The following is a 17,882-nucleotide window of genomic DNA, read 5'->3' as shown; positions in this document are numbered from 1 at the left end:
TAAGTCTTTACCCTTTCATTGTCCAGAAACTGAAGCAACTGCATCTGCTGACTTGAGGTTACCCTCCTAAAGGAAAGGCCTCATCTCCACAGACAACTGAGGAGGAAGTGAGGGGAGCCAGTACACCCACAATTCCAGGTCTCCCCATTCCTGACAAAAATGGCTCGGCAGACCTTGGGCTCCATGTATGCTTGTTTCAGGGGTCCCCTCATTCCTCATTGTGACCACCCTGCCAACTCATGGGAACCTGACTCGACCTCTGTCCAGACCCTCAGACCAAGGCCCTCCACTCCCCCAGACTACCAATCTAAAAATCAGGAGGGAGGAGGGACTTAGACTGACAGCCCCGCCCAGGGTTTCCAGGGCTGAGAGTAGGGGCAGGCTGGATTTCTGTGGTGTCCCATTTTTGTCTCAGGGCTTGGGGTACAATCACTCCTCCCTTGGGGTCCTCATCTTCACTTTGGCAAGACCCGGGACTCTTCTCACTGTTGAGCGGATACCCTTCCTCAGATGACCGGAGAGCCCCAAGAGACAAATGAGGAGGCATCACATTGCACAAACTTCAGGGGTAGCCTCAGGTGGCTACCATCTCCCCTCTCCACCCCTTCCCCTGTCGCACCCACCCGGGATCCCTGCCATCATCACAAAATGCTGGCAGCAGGGACTGGGCGCTCTGTCCTGGTTGCATTCCTAGTGCCCCTGTAGATTATTCATTTTTACTCCTGCCAGGGCCGGGCCCTACCTCCATGCCTCCTACCTGGGATACTCTATCTCTCCCCCTTAGAGAAAGACCCCACCTCACCGAGGACTCCCCACTTTCCCACCCATGATAGAAAGGAGCGTGCCACTTAGGTCCACTGTTGTTCCTTTTGGGGTTGAGGACTGCGGACAGCTGGCCTTTGTATCACTCCTCCTTTTCTGAGAAGGGGGTGTGCATTGAGGCTTCACGGATTATCAGCACATTCACACTGGGCAGATCCTGGGACTAGTCCCACTGCTGATCTTGGGTTAACTCTCAGACCTAGGTCCTCACATCCCCAAGATTCCCCCATCCACATCCATGTGGCAACAGCAGGAGTTTGCAACATCGAGTCCTTTCTGCCAGGGTCCCCTACATTGTGGGGTCCAGGGTCACCTCAGTGCTCCCTAAGCCGACCTGTGGCTCTGTTCCTTACACTGGACCTGGATGGGGAAGTCAGGAGCTATGCCTGTGGTCACTACGCCCACAGGTCCTCTTAGGACTGAGTATTCTGGTGTCCAGGGTCGCCTATTTCTCCCTCAGGGTCCTCAACTTGACAGCAGCAGGACCTGGGGTCTCCCCTCTGCTACCCCTTTGGTCCTTCCACCAAACCCCCAGTGTCTCTCAGACCCAGATGCAGAAATCACAAAGCACAATGTGTGAGATCACCCCTCCCCCACCCCCGGGAGGCCTGCTGGACAGACACTGTTCTGTTCTGGGGTCCAGGGTCCCCCAATCTCCCTCAGGGTCATCAACTTGACAGCACCAGCACCTGGGATCCCCCACCCCTGCTGCCTGAAGCCCTGCTCCTCCTACCAAACCCCCAGAGTCTCTCAGACCCAGATGCACAACTCACAAAGCTCAATGTGCGAGATCACCCCTCCCCCACCCCCGGGAGGCCTTCCGGATGGACACTGTTCTGGGATCCAGGGCCCCCAATCTCGCTCAGGGTCCTCACACTTGCTGTGGGCAGGTCCCAGACACCCTCTGCCGACCTGAGACTCTGCCATGACATGGAGGCCCCCGAGTGTCTCAACCCAGAAGATGCGGAAGTCAGTCCTCGCCACTGGTGGTCACCCCGCACCTTGGGGCTCCCAGGACTGACTGCTCTGGGGCCCGGAGTCACCTTGTCTTCCCCCACGGCCGGCCGTCACCATGAGGCCTGCAGGTCCTGGGTCCCTCCCTCTGTGAACCGGGAGGGCGGACCCCCACACGGAGCCCTCAACCCCGAGACCCCAGGGGAGGTCCGTGGGCCTCCTTCCCCAGGGCTTCCGGCAGGGGCTGACCTAGATGCCAGGGGACCTCCGTCTGGTCCTCACCTTGACTCCAGGCAGAATCTGGGTCCCGCCCGTGCCGACCTGAGATTTCTCCCCTCAGCGCTTGTCCTTGACCCCCTCCCTCACGCTCTCTGAGGAGGTGGGCGAGGGGTGCAGGAAATAGTTCTCAGACACCCCACCCGGACTCTCAGTGCTGACGGCAGGGCCACCCTGGGTCCTGGGGCCTCAGTCGTCCCTCAGGATCATACCTGGACTCCTTCCTTCTACCGACCCGAAGCCGGCCTCCCAGACATGGCGTTCTCCTCTCTCAGACTTCCCGGCGGAAGTCAGTGGGCGGAACTTCCGGACGGGCTTTCTGGGGTCCCCAGGCCTGAGAGCAGGGGCAGAGATGGGATCTAGAGGCCTGGGAGTCGTGACTCTGTTCCCCTCCCGCACCTGACAACACCAGGGCCCCTGCCCTCTGCGGACCCAAGTCTGTGTCCCTCAGACCTAGGCTCTAACTCTCCCAGATTTCCCGGGCATGTGGAGGCATATGCTCAGCCTGAGAGCCCCACCCAGGGTCCCGTAGAGCTGACAGGAACACCAGGAGATGGATTCTCTAGCGTGCTCTGTTCTGAAGCCTGTGGACCCCGAAGTCCTCACTCAGGAGGGCCTCACAACCCTTTCAGAGATGCTACAATACCAGGACCAATGCTGGAGGGGGCACTACTGTGCCCAGGATGTGTCAGGAGCAGAGAAGAAGGATTATTATGAGTGAGGACTAAAAAGTGAAATCACCTGCATTGGACAAGGAAAATGTACATAGACAACCACAATGCCACAACACTCCTTCAAATCCCTGCTGCTGCTCAGCATCTTCAATAGTAGCTAACCTTTAGAAACCACAGTTTCCACAGTTGTCAACTAAGCTGGTGAAGAAACCCCCTGAGACGCTTTGATCTTCTTTGCTCTCCACCCCTTCGAATAGGTATAGGAAGAAACTGGGATCCTTGCTATTGGCCCTTAGCTAATATTTCAGGAATTTCAACTTGCTGGTTTCAGTGTGGGCCCTGGGACCCCTCAGGATCTCCTACGGTGCAGGATCACTTTTGAACCGGGTAGTACAAATATAGGTTTGGTCAATGTAATTCACAAACTTAGATGCTGAAGCTTGTGAAAACTTCTATGAAAAGAAACAACGTTTGAAAAATTTCCGTAGAAAACAAGGATAAATTTCTAAATCATCACAGGTACCCAAAGATGCTACAGCCCTTCCCCCTCGCCCCCCTTCTCCCGCCTCTTCTCAAATGTAGAGTGAAGAATTAGCCTCACATCATGCCCAGCTGGAGAAGCTCTCAGACATGGGCCTGAAACGTGCCCTGGTGCAACTTGGCTCAGGCCCCCTCTTCCTCGCCACTCATAGCCTCTTCAGACAGGGATGGGATGGAACTAGGATCCATTCTATAATCCCTGAACAAAAATTCAAAGACTTTCAACTTGGTGGTCTCAGCGTGGGCCCTGAGACCCCACAGGAACTTGTGGTGTGCCGGATCACTGTTGGGTACCTGCGGGTACAGCAGGTACTGTTCCTGCAGCCAAACGTTGGTGAGGAGCCCCCGTGAGATCCTATGTTCCTTCCCGTCATGCACCCCCATGACCTGCAGGGCATCCCAGGTTTCATCCTCACGGGCACATTTGCCCTTCGTGGCGATCACCCACAGAAGTGTAACCAGGAGGACATCGTTGGGAAATCTGTGCTCATTGCTCACCATCCTGCTCCTAAGGTATCTTGCAAAAGAGCAGATCACAAAGGCAGAAATGTTGAATGGTGTCATCAAAGAGTACCAGGACCATTTCCCTGAGATCTTCATGCAAGTCTACAGTGCATGCGGCTGGTGTTTGGCATTGATGGGAGGGAAGTAGACCCAATGAACAATCTTATGTCCTGGTCACCACTATGGGCCTCATTTATGATTGGGGGCTGATCCAGAAAGAAGTTCTGACCAAGAGAGACATCAATACACAAGGAGCTTTACTTGAATGGGGCCTGTGAAGAATCCTTCACAGCAGGAGACTCTCCGTGGGTTTTTGGGTCAGGAGAGCACTGGCCAGAAGGGAGTGCTATGGTTTGAATGTTTGTGTCCCCATAAAAGGCTGATGTTGCAACCCTAACCCCTAAAGATGACAGCATTAGGAGGCTGGGCCTTTGGGAGGTGCTTAAGTCACAAGGGCTGAGTCCTCAGGGATGGTAGTAGCACCTTACAAAGTGTCTCCAGAGAGATCCACGCTCCTTCCACCATGTGAGGACACAGCAAGGAGGGCCCTCACTGCAGCACACTGGCACCTTATTCTTGGACTTCCAGCCTCCAGAAAGGTTGGAAGTAAGTTTCTGTTGTCGATAAGCTACTCAGTCTGTGGTATTTTGCTATGGCAGCCCCACTGGACTAAGGCAGGAGGGCAAGGGAACAGCTGGAAGAGTGGCATTGGAGAGGAGGCTCATGTGTCTAAGTGTGGATGCTCACCAGCTCTGGGGGAGTGGTTTGAGGTCTTGGAAACATAGGCTCTCTTTTATCTACTCTTAGAAGCCAGGCTAGCCTCAAGGGCCCCATAGCTCAGCACTTTGTCTATGGCTGCAAGGCTGTGCAGAAGCAACAGCCAAGTCAAGACTGAAATCACTTTCCCTAGGAGCTGGCTGTCCAGGTAGTCCAGTCAACTGTGCTGCATTGCAGCCACCTAACTCTGGGGGTTCTGTTCATAAGGCGGCAACACACATGGGTCATCTCTGGGACCTTTGGAGCTCTGGAGAGCATGGTGCCTAATAAACACTGTCTGACTGGTGGTTGTGGGGCCCAGGGTTAAATTTCTGGGACTGAGCAGGCTTAGCAGAGGGAGGCCATTTCCATAATGCCTTTCATCAACTCCACTGAAGTTAGCAGTGTGAATATTTCATCTTCAGAGGAAAAGGTGAACTTGATGTCCTAGATTCTTCACCACAGTGGCAATTCAGTGGCTTTTGAATAAAATAATATTAGCTAATGATCCTACGGAATCCTTGGGACACTAGCATTGAGTGCCTAAATCATACCAAGTAAACACCTGTTCTCCATGAGATGCCAGACTGTGATTTCCAGAGCCTTCTCTCCAATTTCCCTCCCATGAAATGAGCAAATTCCATTGAATAAGTAACCTGCAGAGTAATGAGCTAGCAGAGGCCACAAGGAAACCTCCTTTTCAGCCTTTAAATAACTCCCTTAAGAAACAGTACTTTGGTAGGCAACTGAAGGGAGCTGGCTGTTTAACCAGAGATACTAACCCCCCCTCACCCCCCCTGCAATAAAGGCGCCCATTCTTAGCCTCTAGGGCATGTCCTCCAAGAATAAACTGATTCTTGAGTGAATGCTTTGTAAACCTGTTTAGAAGCACAAAGACCATGGACTGAGCCTGAATCTAGACCAAGGGGCTCCATTAAGGATGCAGTTCTTAGTCTGAGGGGCACCTTGGGGGATTTTCTTCCCAAATGCCTTCGCACTCCACTTTTAGCAACAAAGGATTGACCCCACTGTTTAGAAATAGAGTACAAATGACTCCACTTAGTGGCAGGGCTGAGACAAGGACCTAAGACCTGTGCAGGTGGTGCCTTTCCATGGTACCACTCTATCTCCCTATACAGGGTGATTATTAAGACCAAAGTTGTCCACAATAGCTAGAGAACATGAATCACAAAGTCTACCGTAGTATCCTCTCCTCTATAGCAAAGATGACTTGAATTTTGCTTTTGTGCTATCCCACACCCAAGCTCTCATCTACGTTCAACTAAATATTTATGATTATTTTCATATCAGCTTCCTTCAGTCATACCTAGCTAAACAAGTTAGAATTTAACTTGGTAGTGAATGTGTGTAAAGTAGGGATTTTGGTTTTTGAAATAATCTAACCTAAGAGCAAACAAAATGAATCAATGTACCTATCTTCAAGGCTATGGCAGGAGAGGAACACACAGGCTTCTGGCAAGGAGAACAGGGCTGGCATGAGAGTGAGTCAGCAGAATGCTTTGTTTCCCCAGCACCGAGTATGTGCCTAACCACAAATCACTAATGAAAAGGGGAAGTACCAAAGGAGATCCAATTTGGAAGTGGGAAGCCCAAAATCTGGGAGAGCCAAAGCCCACCCACTTCACTGAAGAAAGGAAATAGGGCATAGGGAAGGCCTCAAGAGAGCCTGAATCTGAATCTGGGGAGGATGCTTTGAGAAGAAAAATGCAGGTGTCCCAAAGTGAACCCATCTTGGGTAGTAAGAAGAGTTCCTATGTGGAAGACATACAAACTAAAGCCAAGGCTATTGTGACCTGAGAGTGGTGAGATTTGGGGCAAGCCAAACTCAAGAGGGGGCTCCATAGGACATCAGAGGATGTGGCTGTCCATTCCCACTGCAACACCATGTTTATCATCTTCTCTCAGGTGCTTTGGGTAGCACTGAGGTTGAGGAGAGGAACGTTCCCACCTGTGCTGGAGCACAGCCCTATTCTAGGGACAACTCGACCCAGAGCTAAGAAAATAGGACTCTCTTTTGGGCTCATCTGAGAAGAACCTACCAACAAGTAGGCACAGCTGGAAGAGACCAAAGCAGGAAGCTTGTGAGGGGTGAATTGAAGTGGGGGGTTACCTACTGAGACTAGGCCAATCACCATTTTCTGGGAGGTACAGTCCCTCAGGGGCCCATCTGATTCAGGCAATATTGGTGGTTGCCCAAGCAAAGACTAACCAGGGCCTTGCCCTTGAGCAACAAAGAGGCCATCAACTGCCCACCCCACCCCCCGCCGCCTCTGTAGGGATGGGGGTGAAGATAGGATCGTGACCTCTCAACACATCCAGTGAACTAGCAACAAGAAACAATCTCCCGGGCAGCATATGAGCACCTTTTCTATTAACCTGACCCCTATTATGTACTATTTGAAAAGAGAGAAGATGGGGGCTCTAAAGATGTCCACTCCCCCACACTTGGCCAGGGCCCACACTCCAGAGAAGCCATAAGTCACCTTTGTGACATCACATGACTTAAGCAGCTGGTTGCCCCACGACCGAGACCCTAGAATTTTGAGGACAGTATATATAGGGCATCACTGCTGTGACCAAAGGCATTTCTGACCCCACTTTTTTTTTAAAATTATTGATTTTTCTTTTTTTTATATACATATTTTATTGATCTTTTACAGAGAGGAAGAGAGAGGGATAGAGAGTTAGAAACATCAATGAGAGAGAAACATCGATCAGCTGCCTCTTGCACACTCCCCACTGGGGATGTGCCCGCAACTAAGGTACATGCCCTTGACCGGAATCGAACCCGGGACCCCTCAGTCCGCAGGCCGATGCTCTATCCACTGAGCCAAACCGGTTTTGGCCTGACCCCACTTTTGAAGTGACAGGATCCAGGGTACCAAGTGCTTGTTGATGTAGAGCATCAACATGGCTAGTCAGAGTACCCATGAGATGCACGAAGCCAAGCTCGCCCCATCGGAGGATGGACAGCAAGCAATAATGGTCCAATAGGATACATCCGTAGGTCCTCATGTGGGTCCCAGGGAGGCTTTGGAGAGGCACGGGGGCCAAGAAGAGAGCTAAGATACAAGCCCGCAAGACAACCCACAACCACAGGACCCAAATCAAAGCGCCCCAGTGTGGAAGGAAACAACATTCTTCATGGGCCGTCCTTCCCAAGAAAGCTTTGGAGGATAGTGGAGGACGACGCCTTCAGGTCCTTAGGCTGGAATGATGAAGGAGACACCGTGATCATCGAGGAAAATCTTTTCCAGAGGGAGATTCTTTGCCGAAAGGGTGAGGAGCAAATCTTTGAATCGAACAGCCTGAACCTCCTCTTGCTGAACCTCCATGGTTTTAGCAAAATATACCCAGGCAACTCTTCAGTTTGCTTTCCAGGGAACATGATAATGGTAAAGTAGAAAGTCCTCCCATTTCCCATGTTCCCTGTTACTCAAACATCTTCCTAGTGGACCCAGAAGAACGATATACTGAAAGGGATTCATTTAAGGGTCTAACCCTTTTTCACATGATATACAGTGTTTATCAAAAGATGAGAAAGTATAGATTTTCATTTGAAACTATAGCCCCCTTAGAGACAACCTGCAGGAATGAGTAGACTCTGAGAGGCCAGTTAATGTCAAATACATATCTTTTCTCCACAAATGACTAAATTAATTAATTTTGTTTCAGATCTACAGAAATTGCAATTTCCAGAGAGGCAAGCCTTGGCTCCTCGAGAACATTAATACACAAGGCAACCAGGTGACTCGCGTTTGTCCAGGGACCAGTGCCACCCCTCCAAAGACAAAGAAGAAGATGGCCCCCACAAGACACTCCCCAAGAATACACCACGAGGACGGCAACAAAGAAGCCGAACAAAAGGCTCAGGAGTCAACCAAGAATGACTGGGGACCCAGTGCTGCCCAGGCATTCGAGTTCTCCGTTCCTCAGCCCCTGAGCAGTGCCAGGGAGGTCCAGTGCCCAAGTGCAGCCAGTGGTTCAAGTGGGGAGGACACTTCTGGTAATGTCATGTTTGTGCCCACGGCTACTGCTGGAACCGACGGCACAGGGGATCTTCCCCCCCCCCCCCCAAATGAACTACTACAAGGTTCAGTGATGTCTTTGTACAACATCTGTTATTCCATTTTGATAGCTGGCCTTTCAGTCATGGCTCCACCCAAGGACCCTGACCAGGCCGAGGAGGAGGAGCATGAGGGCTCCTCGGATAACAAGTGTTCACTCTGTGAGCAGTTCAAGGATAATGCCGGCCCATAATATCACAGGCTTTGTAACCACGAATCCATTTCTGCTTTAATAAAGAAAGGCAAAACTACATGGTACAAAATAAACATTCCAATGAGAATTGTGAGTCCGTGTTCTTCTGTTTCTGTGCCACACACCTCGTCAGATGAACCTGAGGAGGCTAGAAATCCTGGCCCCAGAAAGACGTGCATCCCTGTTGTCCTCTTTCATGTTCACCCACTCAGCCAAGGTTCTGAAGCAAGCCCAGGAATATCTGGTTCCCTGAGCCTTGCCTACTGGACAGGAGACAGAACTGCCTGACTCTTCACCTTGGGGAAATTACCTTACATTAGTTATGCATCCTGAAACAGGAAGGTCTTTACTCACAGGTCCCCCTATGATGCCAGGAAGTTTCTGATCAGCATCTGAGTGTCTCTAGCCCAAGTTCCAGGCACCTTGCAGAGAGGCCCACCTAGAATCAGGGCCACCCCATGTGCTAAGTGGTGTACTACAGAGCCAGTCTGGCTCAGAAGACTGGCCATTCCAGCCAACACCTGCGAGAAAGCCCATCATCCTCACAGCTAACAACCATCAGTAACCCTGCTAGAAGGGATCCAAATAAATTAAAGATTGCCCACACAGGAAAACAAAAAACTCTACCCATCACTTTTCCATCAGAGCTGTATTACAGATCTGTCCTTGGGTCACTATGTGACATGTGTAACAGAAGCCCTCATGAGCCAAGGGACACTTTTCCAGCAGACCAGTCACTTTCCAGGGGAGACAGGTGCTTTCTGTCGAAGTCTGATGTCCCTTTCACCGTGAATGAGGCCACGCCTGGCTGGTCACCCTCCGGCAATCATTCAGTGCCTGCTCCCAGACCTCCCACAAGGTCCCCTGGGTGCTGCTGAAGTGTTCTGTGAGTTTGACCAGAACAGAGATGGGAGTCCCAAACAATAACCAGTTCTCCTAACACATTTTTCTCTGTAAAACCCAGGAATGAGCAGGACCAAAAGAGTGATAGCACCAAGATATTTCCTGGCAGCTTTCCCTTTTCTTAAAGTCAGACAGAGTTCTTGAGACAGGCAATGAGCCCAGAGAGGCATCTCACGAGGACAGTCGCCTACATCTGGGCACAGAAATCTGTTTACGAGAACAGCAGATGGTGGGTAATGCTCTCCATGGCAGCGCCAATTCAGTTCCACATCCGCGGCATGATGGCCCATTGATGGTCACGATTCATCTGGATTCTCGGTAACCTTCTTGTGGAGTCCTCCTGCTCCTAGGGGATCAGGTGCTGTGGGATGCCTACCTGGAAGATAGCCTTTCCCCCTTTCCTGGGTATGCGCTCCAGTAACCACCTGGGGTTTGAAAGTGCAGTCTGGTACTTCTGCTTCAGGTTGGTCAGTACAGCCTGCTTTTTCCGTTCCACAACCTCATCAGGAGCCATGTGTTCTGGGCACTGCGGAGTTGCCACAATGTCAAGGAGCCCCATGCACCACGAGAGAAACACTGAGATGTTTTTCCTTCCATAAACCGAAGGCTTCCTGTGAGAGGAAACAGTTCTTCCAAGTTTTGCCCACGAGAGGCTAAGCTGATTTCCCCAAAGGGACATGGAGTGAGCTGGGTCCCTCTGAATGAGCACTTCCTATGTGTCAAACTCTGTTCAGGGAATTCTGGGTGAGGCCAGGGGAGAGAAGGAAAAGAAGAGGACAGAGCCTGGTCCACTAATGGGCAGATCCCAGCCCAACTGCTGTGGGCAGCACGCACAGGTCAGAAGTGCCCTGACTACTGTGAGGAACCCACAGGCAATCAGATCCCAAGCTCTTCACCAGGTGAAAGGAGCTGGTGTGGGACCTCAACCACTGAGGGGTGAGCGAAAGAGACCTGGATGCCATGGGCAGTGTGGGTGAGGCAGGTATGAGAAGTCATGCAGACAGCCTGAGTCTGGGGGCCGCCTGACATTCTCTGTGCTGTGCAGCCTACCCTGGTCTGTCATGCACACACACATGCATGCACACACACATGAATGCACACACATAAACACATGTGTGCACACAGGCAACACCACATGCAGACTTGGACCTATCCCTGCCTCTCAGGTCACCAATGGGAACTCAGCCTCAGGCCCAGGGTGGACAGAAAGAAGGGTTCACCCATGTCGTAGGAACTCAGCCCATGGAACGCCAGCCTGGGTCCCTTGCTGCCTCTTTGAAGGTGTGCTGCTAACAGAAACCACAGCCCCACCACCACAGGCTTAAAAGAAAATAAACCCCAAACCCCTGAGCAAGGTCCTGGGGGTACTCTTGGAGGGGTGTGAGCAACACTCAGGGTGTCACACCTTGCCAGCGATCACTCCTCAGCCATACTTCTCCCTTCCCAGAGCAGGGCCTGAATCTGCCTGGGGTTCCACCCCAGCCTCTCCAGCAGCAGCTCCCACCAGAGGGTATCTTCCCAGTCCCTATGAGCAATGTGGATGGTGATGGTACAGTTCCTCTGGCTGCTCACTAGGGTTGCCAATGAGTCTGGAGTATTGACCGCATTTAAGACAAAGCCTGCATATAAGGCTGCCAGAAGGAGAGGCAGGAGAACTCCATCTCCCCAGAGATCTGTGGGCTTCACGTGGCCTGGGGAAACCCACAAGTGTGACTGTCAATAAGCATCATGCATCAGTCCTCCATGTTCATGGTCTGTGGGCTCACCTCTCCCCAATGACCCCTGGAGCCCTGGAACCCCACTGACAGGGATGGTGGGAGAGCAGAGTGTTGGCTCCTTCTTCCTATCCCCACGCAGTCAGTGGCCAGGTCCAATGGAAAGGGCTGGCGATGCAGATGCCTCGTCCATCAGATGGAGTCTTTGGGGGGCTCAAGGAAGAAGGTAGAGACAGGTAAGGAGAGACACTCACACAGGATGTGGTCAGTTCCACAAAGGAGGTCACTGAGGCCAGGGGAGCACAGAGGAGGGAGAAAGGGCGTGTTGGCTTCACACCAGGTGAGTGGGTTCTAGTCCTCTCCCAGCGCAGACACTCCTGGGCTTTGCTTCTTCTCCTCACCCCACCCACCCCAGCACAGTCAGCTCCCTCCTCTTTTCACCCCAAGGCTCTGCAGGTCCCCAAGCACACCGGTCCCTCTTGCAGCACTGCTGGTTGCAAATCCTTGGGTAGCAACCTCAGCTGGGCCCTGGGTCACCACCAGTGTGAGCTCAGATCATCCTGCCAGGTGTCTCCCTCAGGCCCCTTTGGGAGCCACCCTCCTCCATCCCCTGGCTGCACCACTGCTATCTGCTGTCAGCAGGCACTCCTGGCCCCCACTGCAGCCTACAGAAAGGAATAACAGGAGCAGGAAGAATTGGCACCAGTACCCACACACCAACCCCATGCCAGGCCCTGGGATGGGCATGATCCACAAATCCTAGAATTCAATCCTCAAATAATGGGGATAGGGGAAGTGCCACTGTCACTCCAGTCTACAGTTGAGAAGGTGGCACAGAGGGATGAATAGATGGCCCATGATCATGGGGGCCCTGACTACATCACCCACTGTCCTTGCCTTTTCCCTGGGGAAGGGGGTCCTAGTACCTGGCAGACCTCAGATTCCATAGGGCTGAGTACCTGGCCTGTACCATAATAGGACAGTCACAACCTGTGGCTACACATCAACATCATAGGGCCTGAGCCTCAGTACCACACTCCACATGAGCAATCCCCCGACTCTGGGTGACTCTCCCCTCCTGTCTTAAAGGACATAAACCTCACTTCAGCTATTATGTCCTCGTGTGTATGGAAACATACCCACTCTCAAAGACAAGGCCCAGGGGACAAAAGCTGCCTGTGTTCACTCCCTTCCCAACCCAGTGTCCTTGCAGTCCTGGTGCCCAGCTCCTCTGCTCTGCATCCCCTCCCTTTCTCTGGCTGGGTTGCCTTTCCGTATGAGGACAGAGGCTCAATGAATGTTTAGGGTGCACATGAACCAGGGAGAAGAGTCTTTTTACTGTTTATTTTTCTACATTCTTGAATAAGCTAAGAAAATCCAGGTATATATACTCTATTTTTACAGAATGACAGACTAAAAATGATACAGGAATAAAAAATTAACTATTTTATCTGTTTTACAGCTGTGCTCATTCACATTAAAAAAAGCCTATTCCAAGCTATTCCAAGTCCATGTTATCTGGTTACAGAGTACAAATAAAATGAAGGATTCCCATTTTTTTTTTTTTTTACAAAATAGCAAAACTTTGTCTTAAGTTAAATAACAATAAACATGTGACCCGTGTCACTTGTAAACTTAGATTCTGAAGCTAATAAACATTCTACTTAAAGTAACATTTTAAAATACCAAAAATAAAAGAAGATAGCAATAAACATGTGACCCGTGTCATTTGTAAACTTAGATTCTGAAGCTAGTAAACATTCTACTTAAAGTATCATTTTAAAACACCAAAAATAAAAGAAGATACATTTCTAAGTCAACCCAATGGAACAGAGACACACAGATGTTATTCACTGTAATCCCCTAGTTTGGCCCTCCACTGCTTGGATCATTGACTTCCCTCTTAAAACACAAAGTAAAGAAATCTGCCTTGGACTTCACTGAGGGCAGAAGAAGCTACTGGACATGGCAGAAGAGCTTGCACTGGCCATGGCAGTAGTATCATGTGTGGTGCTAATTCTGGCCTGGGCTCTCTGTTCCTCCTCTCTCAAAGCCTCCTCATACCAGTGTGGGAAGGATCTGGGGTCACTCCCATTGATCTGGGCCATAAACTCCAGGACTTTCAACTTGGTGGTCTCAGCGTGGGCCCTGGGACCCCACAGGAACTCGTACCGTGCTGGTTCGCTATTGCGCACCTGCCGGTACTCCAGGTACTGTTCCTGCACCCAAACTTTGGTGAGGAGCTCCCTGGGCTCCCCAAAGATACAATGCTCCATCCCAGCATGCACCCCCATGGCATTCAGTGCTTCCCATATCTTCTCTTCGGGGACACAATCATCCTGCGAGAAGATTATACTAAGGATGAGTATCAGAAGGCCAGTCTTGGGCATACTGTGCTCATTGCTCACCATCCCATCATAGGTGAGGCCCAGGTTGGTGCCTAGGACATAGGTGTGGCTGGTGGGGTCCACTTCCTTCACATCAATGCCATACACCAGCTGCATGCACTCAGAGGCCTCGCTGAAGATTACAGCAAAGTGGTCCTGGTGCTCTCTGATAATGCTACTCAGCATTTCTACCCTAGTGGTCAGCTCCTTTGTGCGATACTTCAGGAGCAGGAACCCCACCAGATCAGCTACCTTATCATCAATCACGTTTCTGGGCAAGGACTCTGTGTCTGGCAGGGCCCGGGAGGTACTCGGACCCTCCTCTTCTGGGCTGCTGGACTGGCTCAATGGAGCAGCAGCAGCAAAGGCAGTTGGGGGGGCACAGGCACTTGGAGAGCTCTGGGGAGGTCTCGGTGTCCCAGCAGCAGCATGAACCTCCTCCTCCTCCTTCTCCTCCTCCTCCGGGGTGCTTGGGTTACTTGAAAGCAGAGGGTAGCAAGAGGAAGAGGAGGTGGAGGAAAAAGAGGAAGGAAAAGAGGAGGAGCAGGTGGAGGAGGAGGAGGAATAATCCTCTTCCTCAGCCTCGGTAATCTCAAGCGTGTAGCGTCGTCGCTTTGGAGCTCGAGGCATGATGACTCCTGTCAGGCAGCCACAGGAGTGCAGGCAGGAGGTGGGCAATGAGGACTCACAGGCCTGCGGAGAGAGGAAATATAAGTGGCCTCAGCTGGGTACACCCTTGTCAGCTTTAACAAAGCAGAGCTACAGGTCTCCTCTTCAGGTGTGCTCTTGGGCCTCACTGGAGTCTCTCCTCCTGGGTGGCCTGTCCCCTAAGATCCTGAATGAGGAAGTCAGATGGTTCTCCAGGTACAGTCGGCATAGGCCAGGGTTCTGTGGCTGGCAGTGGGGTGGGGTCGGGTGCTGCAGGGGATCTCCTCTACTCTGGCATGGGAGAGAACCTGGGGACACATTCTAGATGAGGGCAGGCACCTCACCTTGACGGCTGGCACGGCCTGGACCTCCTCTGCTCCGTGACCTGTGTTTTGTGCCTCAGACCAAGGCCTTTATGCCCTGGCTCCTGGAGCCCCTGTAACAGGAAACAAGGAAACACCTCAGCGTGCAGGTGGCATGCACAGCCATGGGCCTCCAGTGCTGACAAGAGGAAGGCCAGGATTCTGTGAGTTCCCCACTGTTCTGGGCTGGATGGTCTCCTGCGTCCTCATTCAGGGTCCTCACCTTTCCCCTGGCAGGGCCTGTGAACCTCCCCTCTGCTAGCCCTGAAGCAAAACTCTCAGAACATGACTACACACCCCTGATACTGAACAGAAGAAAGTGAGGGGGCCCCACATCTGACCACACCTGCCCAGGACATCCCACGGGATACAGGATGACATGGCGAAACTCTGTGGGGACTATCTGCCCTGGACGGGGAGTGCCCTCAGTCCTAACGTTGACATCTGACAGGGTCTTGGACAACTTCCTGTGTTGACTTGAGGCCACTTTCCTTCAGACTAAAAAGCTCACTTTCCTGAGTCACTGGTGGAGGACGGGAGGGACACCACGGTTAACCACCATGTTCCACTTTCTCTCATGGCTGACAGAAGTGGCAAAGTAAGGCTGGGATTTGACATGTTGTGATGTGAGTTGTTCCCTCAGTCCTCAGCTGAATCTTGAAAGGAGACAGCAAGACTCTGGAGCAGGGGAGGAGCATTAGGGTTCCTTCTGTCTTTCCTCAGATTCCTCACCTTAAAAAAAGTCAGGGCCCGGGCCACCCCACCCCTCCTCCTGTGCTTACCTGCACGTGGCCCCCTCAGTCCAGGTCTCTCACCTGACTGAGGCCCACCACCCCAGCCAAAATCAGAGTGCTCTCTGTTGGACAGCCCTGCCTGGGGTCTCTCGGAGCTGAAAGTGGAATTGGGGTGAATGTCCGTGAGGGCCACATTTGTTCTGCAGGACAATTCCCCCTCCTTCCTCCCTCATGGTCAATAGCTTGGCCACTTGCAGTGCCCAAGTGTCCTGGCTCTGCTTTCCATATACCACACCCTTTGTGTAAGGCCCCACCTCTTTCAGATTCCTGAGAGCAAAGGGATTGGGAGAATCCATGGGAAAGCGATTCCAGAAACCCCAGGGCTGAGGGCAGGTGCGGGTTTCTGAGGGGTGCCCACTGTGGTGGGATCCAAGGTTCCCTCAATCCTCCCTTAGGATCCTTCCTTGACTCTGGCAGATGCTGGCCCACCCTCTGCTGAAGTGAGGCCCTGCTCTTTATACCCACGCCCCAGACTGTCAGACCCAGATGCACAAATAAGAAAATGCCACCTGTGATCATCCTCCCATGAGGCCTGCCTATGGACTTTGGAAGGTCCTGGGCCCACCCCCTGCTGTTCTCACTATTGCTCCTGATCCTGACCCTGTTGTGCAACTCAGCACATGCTGTCTGTGGTCATCCCCCCAGCGAGATCCCAGCACTGTCTCTGGTCTAGCTTCTAGGGTCCCTCTGTCCTCCATCAGAGTCCTCACCTTGACTCTGGCAGGTCCTTGGCGCACCATCTACCTACATGGGGTTCCACTCCCTCTACCAAACCCCTAGAGTCACTGAGACCAGGACTGACTCTGGTCTAGATTCCAGGGTCCTTGGTGCACCATCTGCCTATATGGGGTCTTTACTCCCTCTACTGAACCCCCCAGAGTCACTGAGTCCAGGACTGAGTCTGGTCTAGAATACAGGGTCCTTGGCACACTATCTGCCTCTATAGGGTTCCACTCCCTCTATCCACGCCCCCTGAGTCTCTGAGACCAGGACTGACTCTGGTCTAGTTTCCAGGGTCCTTGGCGCATCATTTGCCTAGATGGGGTCCCACTCCCTCTACCAAACCCCCAGAGTCTCTGAGACCTGGATGAGGATGTGGAAGGGAGAAAATGGCGGGTGTTGTCATTCTCACCCTCGTCCCCCCCCCCCATCTGTTCTCCAGGTCATGGTCCTCCCTGTGCTGACCTGGGGTCGTCATCCTTACAGCAACCCTCCCCCCCCGCAGCTCCTGTCTCAGATCCGCATGCGGAAGTGAGATAATGTCCATGTGTTCACCTCCCTGCGTGCTGCCTGGTTGGCTCTGTGGTGGGTCCTCGGGTCCTTCCATCCCCCTCAGCGAGCTGACCGTGACTAGGAATCTCCTCTGCCCGCCATGCGGACCACAGGCTCTGCTCCTTATCACCGCGAGCTCCCGGGCGGGGCTGGCTCTGCTCTAGGTCCCTGGGTCCCTGGTTCCATCCCCCTCTGTGAGACCGGGGTGGAGGCAGACAGAAGGACACGCCACCTAGGGTCCTCCTCCCAAGAAGCCCGCCCACCAGATGGATCTGGAGGGCCCTGGGCCCTCCTCGGCCATGTTGAGGTACCGCGCCTCTCACCAAACCACCAGAGTCGCCCAGACCTGGCTGCGCCAACCTCCACTAGCCGCGTGTGGTCCGCCACCCCCCCCAGGGGTCTCCGAGGAGGGAAACCGTTGTTTGAGGTCCCGGGTTCCCTCCACCCTCCCTGGCACCCTCACCTTGACTCGGCCAGGCCCCGGGTCCGACTCTGTGGATGTGAGCTCGCTCAGGCTCTCCCTTGGGCATCCCCAGGGTCCCTGAGACCCGGATGCGGAGGCGGAAGTGAGGACCTTGGCTCTGGCAGGGGTCTCTGAGACCCGGATGAGGCGTGTGTGGTCACCCTCACAAAAGCCCTTCCGTGTTGAGTCTGTGGTGGGGGCAGGGTCTCCCCGCTCCCCGCCCCCCAGGTACTCACCATGACCCTAGGCAGCGCCTCTGCCCCCCCCTCCGCTGACCAGAAGCCCTGCTCTTGATCTCTGTCCCCAGTCTAAGGCCCCTAGGAGGAAGTCAGGGTGCAACCGAACAAAAACGGAGGTTCTGCTGCCTGCCTCAAGGACAGCCAAACGCATGAGGCAGGTGCTGTTGAAAAACGCAAGGATTTATTCATGAGTCACATGACCTGGGCCAATGCTGGGCTCCTGTCTCAGAGACCAATCTCCTCTTCCTACCTAAACCCGCCTTTTTTTTTTTTTTTAATCTTTATTGCCAAA

The 17,882-nt window shown here is 52.7% G+C and overlaps 1 protein-coding gene and 1 pseudogene across 1 annotated transcript; both read right to left on the bottom strand.

Moving 5' to 3' along the window:
* Nucleotides 1–10,056: 10,056 nt before the first annotated feature.
* Nucleotides 10,057–11,371, bottom strand: LOC114229320 (EOLA-like protein; annotated as a pseudogene).
* Nucleotides 11,372–13,362: 1,991 nt separating this feature from the next.
* Nucleotides 13,363–14,442, bottom strand: LOC129149858 (melanoma-associated antigen 10-like). The gene has a single exon (XM_054719545.1). It carries the CDS (start codon nt 14,440–14,442, stop codon nt 13,363–13,365), a length of 1,080 nt encoding a protein of 359 aa, XP_054575520.1.
* Nucleotides 14,443–17,882: the final 3,440 nt, after the last annotated feature.

This window comes from Eptesicus fuscus, chromosome 1 (genome assembly GCF_027574615.1).
Source record: "Eptesicus fuscus isolate TK198812 chromosome 1, DD_ASM_mEF_20220401, whole genome shotgun sequence".
Classification (NCBI taxonomy): Eukaryota; Metazoa; Chordata; class Mammalia; order Chiroptera; family Vespertilionidae; genus Eptesicus; species Eptesicus fuscus.
Note: the sequence above shows the minus strand (reverse complement) of the source record. Positions and strands in the feature narration are given on the sequence as shown.

What these genes read in the sequence shown, in the direction of transcription:
- LOC129149858 (XM_054719545.1), bottom strand. Translation starts at nt 14,442, where the DNA reads ATGCCTCGAGCTCCAAAGCGACGACGCTACACGCTTGAGATTACCGAG.